Source organism: Panthera onca, chromosome B4, assembly GCF_046562875.1.
Source record: "Panthera onca isolate mPanOnc1 chromosome B4, mPanOnc1 haplotype 2, whole genome shotgun sequence".
Lineage (NCBI taxonomy): Eukaryota > Metazoa > Chordata > Mammalia > Carnivora > Felidae > Panthera > Panthera onca.
The window spans coordinates 17547376-17561171 of NC_138345.1; the positions used below are offsets into that span (position 1 = coordinate 17547376).

At 36.6% G+C, this 13796-nt stretch overlaps 1 protein-coding gene across 2 annotated transcripts in view; it reads left to right on the plus strand.

Moving 5' to 3' along the window:
- Positions 1–13796, plus strand: part of MALRD1 (MAM and LDL receptor class A domain containing 1) — a 776428-nt gene that overhangs the window by 43845 nt on the left and 718787 nt on the right. For both annotated transcript variants that reach the window (XM_078450377.2, XM_078450378.2), the window contains exon 5: positions 1718–1814. In XM_078450377.2, the coding sequence (XP_078306503.2) occupies positions 1718–1814 (97 nt within the window). The remainder of the gene's footprint in view (positions 1–1717; positions 1815–13796) is intronic.

The window sequence follows — 13796 nt, forward strand, 5'->3', positions numbered from 1 at the left end:
ATGGGTTCGAGCCCCGCATTGGTCTCTGTGCTGAAAGCTAGAGCCTGCTTGGAATTCTCTCTCTCCATCTCTCTCTGCCCCTACCCCGCTCCCCAACCTTGTCTCTCTCAAAATAAATAAATAAACATTAAAAACAAATAGTAGCCAAAATCTAGTAACCAAAACTATATATTAACATCAGAAATAATGTTCAAGCGTTAAGTTGGAAAAGAAAATCCACTAATTTTCTTTCCAAATGGAATCTACAAACTAAATTTTTAGAAACTGTCAAAGAATGACTAAAACTACAAACCTAGGAGTTGGGTTTACAGAGAATTCTGGAAGTGGTGAGAAAAAATACATACTGAGAAAGTATCAATTAGTATGCTTGCAAAACTCTCCCATTGTACTCATGATTCTGATACTAATGTACGATGAAGGGATTTTGCAAACGATCTGCTGGGTGCTACAAATAAACCTTGAGACTAAACTCTTTGTAACTCTTGTCTTCTAGATGTGGTATAAGGTTAGTCACACTTAACCTACTTGCATATATGTATTCCCCAAAAGATCTAGTCTCTACCAGAGATCACACAAATCTGGAGTGAAAAAAACATTTGGAGTTGGTTACTACTGTTTGCCAAGTACTTTTCCCATTCTATTTATTTTTGCTCAAAATTTTCTATTTCAAATGTATAACCAGCGCTCACCTTTTTAGATACCAAGTGGATGATTTTGCCTACACAGCAATCTTTGATAGGTCTTTTCCAACATGGTCCTGCTTTACAAGTAGTCACGTGGTCATTCTGTTTTATGTGAAGAAAAGTTGACTTTCTTAGGGCTACATATTGACACATTACCCGATAGGTTGTGGGTGTTTCACATCATATTTTTAATAGTCTAGTACATCTGGTTTGAAAGGAAATATATCAGTACATCATGTTGTACAGGAAAGAAAAGAGAATGCACCACAGCAAAATGATCTACTAGGGTCAGTTGTATTCACTGTATGCAGACTAATGGTTAAGTTAAAAAACAGTGCTGACATTTTGAAATAATAAGATGTTTATGTCATAAACAAGGCTAAACAATGCCCACAAGTTTAATGCATCCATGGATTAAGACTCAAACATCATTGGTATTCATTAGTGAGGTTGGGATAAAACTCTCCACCCACACACCAATTTTCAATGGATTTAAATAACTAGGAAATTGGAGAGTAGTTTCTTTCTAAGGTTCTAAGATTTATTATACCAGAGTATTTCCTCTTGGGGCATACTTGGGTTGCCTTCATGTCCCAGTATCACGTTCACTCATTTTAATAAGAAGTCGCTGAACAACCATATCCAGTCACTGTCCCAAGTTTTGTTTATATAATAGCAGAAAATGCACAGGAGGATACAGCACAAGGACATCCAAGTCTGTGAGCAAAATTTAGAGAACCAGAAGTGGAAATGGGACACAGTTGCAAAATGGCAAAAAACCAGAGATCAAGAGGCAGCTGGGTCCAAGATCTGGTAAATACTAAAGAGCTGGTGTATACTATTTGAGATGCATGGATGACTATATTTTCTTGTCCTTAAGAGTGTATGCTTAGATCTCTTTCCACTTGGAATTGGAATGGTCACCAAAATGCTTCTAGGAAGTGATAAGTTTTTTATTGGTAGGTTCTGTGCTGTAAGACTTCGAGACAGTGATGTTCCTTGCTTTGTGCTTTCATCTTGTTTTTCTTGTGCAGGTTGTTTTTCAAGGTCAAATAATTTCAACTCCTGAACAAGATGAAGTCATAGCTATTGATGATATATCTTTCAGTTCAGGCTGTTTGCCTGCAAATGGTAAGAACTTTTTCTCATTTTGATCCTTATTGTGTACATAAATTCAGTGCAATTTAAACATTGTGTAATGACTTTCATCTGCTCTTTCTTTCTTTGCTTTTTTTTTTTTTTTGGCCCGATGTTTTAAAGTGGGCTATTTTACATTGTATAACAATGTCTAGGTTTATGCTAGAAGTGAAAATAGGCTATTTTTCCACCGATTCTGATGCTATAGAGACCTAAAGGGGTAATTTAGTGTCAGATTTGAAACTTTGTAGCAATGTTACAAAATTCAACTGGCCAGTTAAATCACCAAGAGAGCTTCCTGCCTTCTGGGAGACTAAGTGAAAGCTGTCCTCCATAGGGTTGAAATTGTCTTCTTGGGGAACGGACTTGACTTTTCCACTGAAAGACACATATGGAGAGAGATATTAGCTATAATCTATTTTCTTTTGAGACAAACAACTCGATCAATAAGCCACATGTATCAGGTCTAAAAAAATTATCCATTATTGGTCATTTGATTATATTAACTGAATAATATTAATTCACCATGCACATTGGTCTCAATAGAACAGTTTAATGTTAAAATTATCCATTGGTCAGGATAAAATTAATTTAGTCTAATATTCAAACAAGAATCATATGTATATGATCATAGGTAGTTGATAGATCTTTTTTCCTTTTTAAATGTTATTGTACTGTAGTATGATGTAGCATAATAAAGATAGCTATTTTTGTAGAGAGGCTTCTAAATTCTAATTTTGTAGAAAGTATGATAGTTGTGGTAAATTATATTTCAAGATGAGTTGGTCTACCTAAAAGGAGACCAAGGAATCTTGATAAAGGCTGTCTGTATTATGCTTGGATTTTGAACAGCAGTTCTGCTGGTCTGATAAGAGTGTTTATAAGAATGTGTATCTTGCCACTTGGACCACGGTAGGGTTTTATAGGAGCCAATGACAGCCCCTTCCACACTGGAACACATACAATTTTTTTTCATCTTTATATTATCAGTTCTCAGTCTATATTAGGTAAGAAATCACTATATGATAAATTGAAATATAGCTACATTGAATTGCAGAACTTGAAAGGAGCGGATGGTAACCTCCACCTGTTCCTAGAAGTAAATAGTTGAAGTAGGAACCTTAATGTCTTTTTGCCAACAGAAGATAACGTTTACTGGCTTTAACAGAAGGGCAGCAATGTATCAGTATAGAATACACTGTTGACTACAAGCAGCACAGACTCAACTATTGACTCAGTTGTCCCTTATGTCCCTATAACTCAGTCTCCCTTAATCCTCTCTCTTCTGGTACCCTGCATGGTATTCCCGGGTCCAGAGAGCAGCCAGCTTATGCTTGATTTTTATTGAGGCAGCTAGTCCCTAACTGTGATCATTTTAGCAGTATCTTTATATATCCCATTTTTATAGTTTCTGCAGAAACTGAGGTCTGCCAAACTAAATGATCCCCAACTAGTCCTATTTATTGCTCAGGCTAGCTTAATCAACCCGAAAGAAAATAAGGAATGAGGTCAGCTGTTGGCTGGACTTGCCTCATTGCAAGGAAAATTAGGAACTGGCCGCTGCTATGAAGCTTTGTTTGCATTACAGACGTACACAGGAGCATGCTGGGGTTGTGCCTGGGACTTGACATCGCCTGTAATAGGACTCTGCTATCATTTCAGATATGACCTTTCTCTGCATCTCTGGACCTGGGAACCAAAGCCATTTCCTTAATTACCTGTGATCCACATACTGGGACAAAGGCCAATGTAGATGGGCCATGATAAATATTCAGAAGACAAATGCCAGGTTTTTAGTAAGCACTTAAAAGAGCTCTATAAAATCACTATAGAAGTGAAAAAACAGTAGTCACAGGAGTGAGAGCATCAGCCAGCTGGACATTCAATGAAAGGTTGTGGCCAAGTAGAAAAATATTGGTGTCTGCAATTTCTAAGACAATAGTTCCAGATAATATTATAACCATATTGTTTTTGAGGTGGTGGGGAAATAAAGTTTACTGAAGATGAGGCATGAATTTTAAAGCTAAGTTATCGGCTAACCTTTTCACATGGCTATTAAATTTGTACAACATTACTGGGTGTGGGGCTAGAGAAGATTTTGACATCCCAAACTGAAGTCTTCCATGAATATGGATTCATGAACCTAGATCTAGGGAAGTAAGTTGTGTGTTAGGAGCCAAGATATTTCTACACATGGAAGAACAAATGAATCGACACTGGGGATTTAGAAGAGTGGCAACTTTAATTGTAGGCCTTGTGTTTTATGGGGCATTGGGAAAGGATGCCATCCCTTGGGACAATTGCAAAGGAATTAGTCTGTTGTTAGAAAAAGCCAGTATATTGATCTCACTGCTCGTGGGTTCGAGCCCCACCTGCATGGGGCACCTGCATGGGGCTCCGGGCTGACAGCTCAGAGCCTGGAGCCTGCTTTGGATTTTGTGGACCCCTCTCTCTTTGCCCCTCCCCTGTCACACTGTGTCTCTTTCTCTCTCTCTCAAAAAAAAAAAAAACATTAAAAAAATTAAAAAGAAAAAAAGCCAGTATTCATTTAGGTAGGATCCTACCTATTTATTTAGGTAGGATCACACAGTATGTTCTTTGAAGGTGAGGGTGCAAGGAGTTTTATTTTTTGTTCTTCAAATAGAATGAGGGTTGATGGCACAATTAAACTTTTGGGAGGAAAACACAGCAGCATGAGGATTAATAACGGAGAAAAAGAATAAAGTGTCATGGAATAGGATTAGCACATGGATGGAGTTGCATTTTGCACATGGTAGGAATGTGAGATACGGTAAAATTATATAACATTAAATTTGCAAATGATGCTCTCCAGTCAAGTTCAGATGCTATCATGATAGACTAACCCTAGTCAGTCACCAGAATCACAAAGAGGAGTGATTGATTCTGGGCTTTACTCCAAACCTGCTAGATGGGAATCACTGAGGATAAGGCCTACATTTTAAATAAGGCACTCAGGACACTTTTGGTGAAGCCAACTGACCTTGGGTTTAAGAACCAAACTAGCATTTGTATCCCACACAGCCTGGTCCCTGGGTTGCTACACTCACAGTGACTGCTCTGAGACAGAGTTCCAGCTGACTAGAATCAGTGGTTTCAGTCTCATGCAGTCCTGATGGTGACGATCAGCGTGCATCTAAGACATGGGGGCAGAAGCCCACTCAACGTCTTCCAGACATCACCGTCAGAAATCTTAATCAAGTGGAGGGTGGAGTTAGGAATGCATTTGGATGCCAGAAAAAAGACAAGTTTTCCTAGGTGACTTAAGAAAACAGAGGAGATGGACAGTTATGGCATAGATTTTCAACTCTAATACTATTAAAGTCAAGGACTAAGGGATTTCCTTGGTATTTGCTTCATGCTTGTCACCTTATGTTCTTAAAGTGACTGTTGAGATTCTATACATCTCACATCCAAGCTAGGAGGAAGACAGAAATGGGAAAGGGCAATGTGTTTGGCCATGCCATTGGCTAGGTGATTGTCACGTGGTAACCTTGGTTGCTAGGGAGACTAATAAAATTGAGTATTTGGATTTAGCCTCTGTAACAGAGGCAGGCAAGGAGAACAGGTTTATGAATTGAGTGAGCAAACATATTTTCCAGAGAAACTCAACGTCAGCTTATTTAGAAGTAAATTTCAGTTTTCTTCCAAAATATCTTGCCTTGCCTATATTTCCCTTTTTAGATTATTGACATCTGGTCTCACTTAGTAGTCTAGGGGTCGGTCATTCTTAAATCATTCTCCTCTCTTCTTTCCCCTGTATTAATTTGGTCAAAAAATAGTATGGAGGGCATGCCCTTATATTTTTCAAATTATCTGCCCTGTTTATTATTATTATGTATCCAACCACGATTTCATTTAAGTGCATATTTTTTTCCTGCTGAATTTTAAAAACTTCTGGTTTCGATCTATTCAACTCTACCATCCAGTACTAACTACTGTCCACCAGATTATACTTTCTAACATACAAATATGACCAGTCTCTACTTTGTTAAAATCTGTCAGTCACTCTCATTGCCTCCAGGATAGAATTCAGATTTCTACGGATTCTCAAAAATTCGAATTTCTAAGCTCACCGTGACCCTGCTCTCGCACACCAGTCCAACTTCCTCCTTTACAGTCCTCTAAGAACCCAACCATTCAGGAATTCAAATAAATTCTTCTTTTCTCTGAGCTATATATGCTCCATTTCACAGAACACAGATTTAAATAGAGTATCATGGGACTATTTTTTTTTAGCAGGACTTATATTTATGCTAAGAATATATGTGATTTTTCAGTTTCTGTTTTAACATAAAAAATGAAGGTATGTCCCCAAGCTACTTAATGTGATTTTATCTGAGATTTAATCTGGACCAAACATTTTCTATATTTTAGTGCAAAATAGACGTTTTTGTCATTTTGTAGCAGAAAAATAGTACTTAGGAAGGAGTAATAGTTGGAAATGAGTGCTCTAATATAGTTATCTTTTGATAGATTATTTTGGTTTATAAAAAGGTTTTTGTTTAAGATGGTAAGGTATACTGACAAGACTTCCTTATTTTTTTTTATGTCTTCAAGCTATTGTGCTTTCAAGATTTTGTTCTGATTTTTTTTAAAACTCGAGAGAATTCGATGAACCATGCCTTTTATTTTCCATATTCTGATGCTTTGATATCTGAGGGCCTTGCTGACCCTGGAGAGAGTGTCTCTTCCAGGGTTAGCCAATTCCTAGAGCTACAAAAAACAGCTCACCCTACAAATGCAAACCAACCCATCCAGGGCCCCTATCCCCAACCACCTCTTCAGGCTCTCACACTCTGGGCACTTTGCACCTGCCATAATCACCCCAGGGTCGCTGTATTAGTATCCTTGGGCTACCATAACAAAATAACTCCAACTGGGTGGTTTAAGCAACAGAAATTTATATTCTCATGATTCTGGAGGCTAGAAGTCCAAAATCAAGATTTCAACAAGTTTGCTTTCTTTTGAGTCTTGCCTCCTTAGCCTGTGGATGGCAATCTAGTCCCTCTTGTCACATGGTATTCCCTCTGTGTGTATCTGTCTCTTAAACTCTTCTTCTTATAAGGACAGTCATATTCAATTAAGGCCCACCCACATGACCTCATTTTATCTTAGTTACCCCCTTACAGACCCTGTCTCTAAATATGGTCACATAATGAGGTAGTGGGGGGTTGGACTTCAACATATGAATTGGTGGGTCATGGGGAGATGATTCATCTTATAATAGCAAGGTACCAGACAATAAAGGACAGTCCCTTCTGCCCCAGAGCATGCTGAAATTATTCCCACCAGACAATTCTAAGCCTACATACGCTACCTTACCAGTTCCTTCCCAAAAATCCACAAGAAATGCTCTTGCCCATATTTCCCCTCTCTCCCTCTGCCTCCTGACTAACCCTGGTGTTTTCCCATGTACTTTCTCCCACCCCTAACTCATTGCATAGTGTACCCCATCTTCTTGGAGTCTGTGAGGAAAACAAACTATCTTCTCAATGGTAGTTATCTTCTGATGTGTTGGCCTTTACATTCCTAAGTAATAATGAAAGCTATATTTTAAAGTAAGAATGTTAGAATCAGTGGGAGGAGAAATTAATAACTGCTCAAATGTAATAATCACTTATTGTCTTAGTAATGAACTAAATTGTAGCAGTGCTGAAGGGCTCAGTGTGGCATGGGAGCATATCATTAACGCAGGTCAGATAGTTTTTTTTTTCCACCCTGCCTCAACATTCACTTCCTGCTTGTGCAGAGTCTCAAGGTCACCCACACATGGGAGAATAGAGTCTTCAAGGGTCTTTCCTGGGCATGTGCATAAACTTGCACTTTTTCTCTGCTTCCTATATATCCTGGGATATGTCAGAGCTTCTCAAAGCCCCCCTTGGAGACGTCTCCTTCTATGACTTTTTCCTTTAAGTTGTTTTGGTCAGCTCTTTGTTTGCCCCAGTTTGCAACGGCTGTCTCCAGGTAGCTCTGGTATCAACTAATTGCCTCTGGGAAAAGGCTCTTTTTGATGAATGAGCTCAGAATCAGGTCAAATAAAGCCAAAATGAAGCTCCTGGGCTGCTGGTTTTCATGGCCATCACGATTCCAAGGATTTCTCAACAAACCCCAACCAGGAAAATTGAAATAAAAACCATGCCCACACACATCATAATCAAACTTCTGAGAATCAACAGTACAGAAAAACTTAAAAGTGAACAAAGATAAATAACACATGCCATTCAGGAACATATTCTTGCTGTTATTATTGTTTTTATTGTTACTGTTTGTTCAGTGACTGTTATGAGCCGAATTATGTCCACCCTCCAAAATTCATATACTGAAGTCCTAACCCCCAGTACCTCAGAATGCAAATGTATTTGTAGATGGGGTCTTTAAAGGGTAAATTAAGTTAAAATGGGGTCACATGGGTGGGTACTAATCCAAAATGACTAGTGTCCTTCTAAGAAGTGGAGATTCAAACAAACACACAGAGGGAAGACCGTGGGAAAGCCCAGGGAGAAGATGGTCATCTGCAGACCCAAGGGAGCAGCCCTCGGAAGCAACCAATCTTGCTGACACCTTGATCTTGGACTTCTAGCTTCCCAAATCATGATAAAGTAAATTTACATTGTTTAAGCCACCAGATCTGTGGTGCTTTGTGATGGCAGCCCTAGCAAACTAATATAGAGGCTTTCCTGAACTAATTCTATGACATATGAGTTTTTTCTCATCTGTAGCCACTGCAGTTTCTTCTTCGGAGACATGGTAGTCTGTACGTTTTCTGTAAGCCTATAGTTTTTCCATCAGTATGGAAGCCAGAATATAGGGATGCATTTTTTAAATGCTAAAACTAAGTAACTCTGAATTCTATATCCATTGAAAATATCCTTCAGGAATTGGAGAAAAATAAAGACATTCTCAGATCAAGAGAAAGTAATAGACTTCATCACCAAATTTATTTTGAAAGAAATGCTAACGCAAGTTAGTTCGCAGGCTGAACAAAGAAAATATCAGAGGTCAATGTATCAGTAGGAAGAGAGAAAGAAAGAAAGAAAGAAAGAAAGAAAGAAAGAAAGAACAACTGAGGGGCGCCTGGGTGGCTCAGTCAGTTAAGTTTCTGAATCTTGATCTCAAGGTCATGAATTTGAGCCCAGTGTTGGGCTCCATGCTGGGTGTAGAGCCTATTGAAAACAAAAAACAAAAAAGCTGAAGTTATAAATATCAGAGTAAATATAATGGAATGTTCTTCTTCTGTAAAGATTTTTAATGTACACGGGACTCGTGAAAGCAGATATTTGAACACCCTTTTGGTGGGTTCAAAGCATGTAGATGTAAGATATGTGACAAGTATATCATAAAGTTGGGAGTGTAGAAATCCATAGGTTTAAGACACCTACATTTTATTTAAAATGTTAACAAACTCTATGTACAGTGTTAAACTGAGGTGTGCATATTATTGTGCCTGTAGTGAATGCCAAACAGGCATATATAAAGGACAATAGATACATTAAAATTGAGCATAAAAATATTAAAATATTGAAATAATCCATTAGACAAATAAAAACAGATGGTGAAGGCAGAAATGATAGCAGGGTGGTGACAAAGAGAATAATGGGTAATAAGTGCAGAAGAGACAAACTGAAAAAAATAATTTTAATTATTATTATATTATTAATGTTATATGATAATAAATTACTATTTAATAATTTAAATAATAATAAATTAGTTATGATGATAAAATAATTACATTAAACATAAGTGGCATTTATATTCCTTTTAGAAGTCAGAGATTGTCAGATTAGATAAAAGATAAGAAATAACTACATTTTGACTACAAAAGCTCATTTAAAAAATAATGATATAGATTAATTAAAAGTTAAGGGATTCAAATATAGTTAATGAATCTATGTCAAAGGAAGGAAGAATATGCAATGGGGAGAAGATAGCCTCTTCAATAAATGGTGCTGGGAAAACTGGACACCTACATGCAAAAGAACGAAACTGAATCACTTTCTTACACCGTAATACAAAAATGAACTCAAAATGGAGTAAAGACCTAAATAAGAGACATGAAGCCATTAAATTCATAGAAGTAAACATAGGTAGTAATGTCTTTGACATTGGCCTTTGCAGTGTTTTCCTAGTTACGTCTTCTTAGACAAGGGAAACAAAAACAAAAATAAATTATTTGGGCTACACAAAAATAAAAAGATTTTGTTCAGTGAAGGAGACCATCAACAAAATATAAAGGCAGCCTAATGAATAGAAAAAGATATTTGCGGGGCGCCTGGGTGGCGCAGTCGGTTAAGCGTCCGACATCAGCCAGGTCACGATCTCACGGTCCGTGAGTTCGAGCCCCGCGTTGGGCTCTGGGCTGATGGCTCGGAGCCTGGAGCCTGTTTCCGATTCTGTGTCTCCCTCTCTCTCTGCCCCTCCCCGGTTCATGCTCTGTCTCTCTCTGTCCCAAAAATAAAAATAAAAAAAGTTGAAAAAAAAAGAAAAAGATATTTGCAAATAATATATTCAATAAAGGGTTAATATCAAAATATGTAAAGAGCTTATACAACTCAACAGTCAAAAAGACAAATGATCCAATTAATAAATGGATCATTTATTAATGATCTATAATAAATGGGCAGAGGACCTGAATAGACATTTTTCCAAAGAAGACATACAAATGGCAAACAGACACATGAAAAATGTTCATCACTAATCATCCAGGAAGTGGAAATCAAAAACTGTAGTGAAATATCATTTATACCTGTCAGAATGGCTAAAATCTAAAATGACAAGAAATAACAAGCATTGATGAAGATGTGGAGAAAAAAGAACTCTCATGTGCTGTTGGTAGAAACATAAATTGGTGCAGCCACTGTGGAAAACAGTATGGAAATTCCTCAAAATATTAATATCAATATTAATATTGATGGGTCCATCAATAAATGGATAAATATGATTTTATATGTGTATATATATGAATATTATGCAGCTATAACAAAGGATGGTATAACATATATAAAGATGATTATATATATTGATCAATATATATATTGATTTATATATATGAATATTATGCAGCTATAACAAAGGATGGTACAACAAAGGATGGGATCTTGCTATTTGTGACAACATGGATGGAACTAGAAGGTATTATGCTAAGTGAATAGTCAGACTAAGAAAGAAAAATACCATATGATTTCACTTATATGTAGAATCTAAGCAAAATAAAACAAATGAATAAAAAAACAGAAAATATCCATAAATACAGAGAACAAATTGATGGGTGTCAGGGGATAGAAGGACGGATAAAATGGGTGAAGAGGAGTGGCAGGTACAGGCTTCCATTACGGAATGAATAAATCATGAAGTTAAAAAGTACAACAGGGAATATAGTCAATTGTATTTTAATAGTGTTGTATGGTGACAGATGGTAGCTACACTTGTGAGCATAATGTAGAGAGTTGCTGAATCTGTGTGTCATACACTTGAAACTAATGTAACATTGTGTTTCAACGACACTTTTAAAAAAAGAATAAACGAGCAACTAAAAAAACCTAAAGATATTAAAAGAGATACATTAAGCAATGTAATTAAAAGGAGGGTGAATGGCTATATTAATGTCAAAATGTGCTTCAGGACAAGGAAAATTAATAGGCATAGAGAGGAACATTATATAATGATAAAAGGGTAAATTCATTAAGAAAACAGAAGAGTCCTAAATATGTACGCACCTAAAAGCAGTACTCCAAAACACATGAAGTAAAACTGTTAGAACTAAAAGGAAAAATAGACAAACCACAATTATACAAGGAGACTTGCATACACATCTTTCAGGAATCAACAGAAAAAGTATACAAAAAAGTCAGCAAGAATTTGCAAAACCTGTGGGGGAAAAAAACCCTAAAATTTCTGTGGAACCACAAAAGAGCCCAGATAGCCAAGGCAATTCTGAGAAAGAACAGCAAAGCATTATACTTCCTGATTTTAAATTATACTACAAAACTATACTAATTAAAACAGTTTGATACGGGCATAAAAAATGACACACAGACCAATGAAACAGAATAGAAAACCCAGAAATAAAACACTGCATATCGATCAACTAACTTTTGATAGTGAGTCAAGAATAGTTAATGGAGAAAGGATAGTCTCTTCAATAAATGGTGCTGGGATAATTGAACCCTTATAGCACTAATGAAAATTAACCCTAAATTGATTAAAGACTTCTACATAAGACCTGAAACCATAAACCTCTTAGAAAAAAGCATAGGAGAAAATTTCTAGGACATTAACCTGGCAACTTTTTTTCTTGTTTGGATGTGACACCAAAATCACAAGCAACCAAAGAAAAAAATCAGCAAGTGGGACGAGACATCAAACTAAAAAGCTTCTGCACAGCAAAAGAGACAAACAGGAAACAAAATGAAAAGGCAATCTATGGAAAGGCAGAAAATTATCTACCTACTTGATATAATTGACATTTTAAACAAGTCATTTAAAACTATAGCAGAATACTTCTTCTTTTCAGTGCATGCTGAACGTTCACTAGTAAACTAAGACTATAGCCTGGGCCCAGTGGCAAGACTCAAGGAGGCATGGGAGATCCTCCCCCAGATGCAGAATTTAAGGGGACACTAAAAATTTGTTGTGGACCAAATTGTGCCCCGCTCCAAATTTCATATGTTGAAACTCTAGACCCCAATGTGACTATATCGGTGATAGTGTCTTAGGTAGTTAAGATTAAATTAGGTCATACAGGTGGGGTCCTAATCTAATAGAACTGTAGCCTTATAAGAAGAGGAGATCTCGCTCTCGCTTTCTCTCTCCCTCCCCGCCACCCCTGTCTTTCTGTCATCCTCTCTCTTATTCTCTCCCTGACCTTCTGTCATGTGAGGGTCACAGTGAGAAGGTAGCCAAGTGCAAGCTTGGTCTTCGTAAGAAGACCCTTACGAGAAGTCAGACACGCTGGCAACCTCATCTTGTACTTCCTGCCTCCAGAACTGTGAGAATGTAAATTTTGCTCCTTAAGCCATCCAATCTAGGTACTTTGTTATAGCAGCCCAAGCAGGGTAAGACAAGCGCTAATTAAGATAAGTAATATTTTAATACCACACATTAAAAGCTCACAATTAATGAAAAAATCAATGATAAACAAAATATAAAAATGTTAAATGACGATGGTATTAGTATTACTGAATTTTCCAGGCTCCAATATGGCTTAGCAGTACTACTGGGGCCACAGAACAAACCTTAAGAATGTTAAAACAATTGAAATGGTATAAAATATATCCTCTGAGCAAAATGAAATTAAACTACAAATCTGGGACATCCACAATCACTTGGAAATTAAATGTCACAAATTTAAATAAAACATACTTTGAAAGAACCAAATATTTTGAACTGGAAGAAAATGAAAATATAACGTACTAAAATTTGTGTAAGATAGCTAAAGCAGTGCTGAGGAAAAAATTAATAGGTATAAATTTTTTTGTTAGGAAAGAAAAAAGGTCTCAAGCCTGTAAATTTAACTATTCATCTAATGAAAGCAGAAAAAGAAGAACATATAAAAGCTAAATCAAACAGTGGGAAAATAATATATAGAGAGACAATAAATAATGGAATTTAAAATGAGAAAGTTGTAGAGAAAATTATTGAAACCAAAAGCGGGTTCTTTGAAGAGGTAAATAAAAAATGATAAAGTTCTAGCTGAATTGACCAAGACAAAAAGAGGAAAGACACATATTACCTAATTTGGAATGAAATAGAGCTAACATTAAAGACTCTACAGGTATTAGAGGATAATAGTAATTAGGAAATACTACAAAAACTCTGTACATAGATCTAACAATGTATGTGAAATGAACAAATTCCCTGAAAGTCACAAATAATCAAAAGCCATTCAAGAAGAAAGTGATCATTTGAATAGTTTTATGTTTATTAACAAAATAGGACACGTACTTTAAATCTTCCATT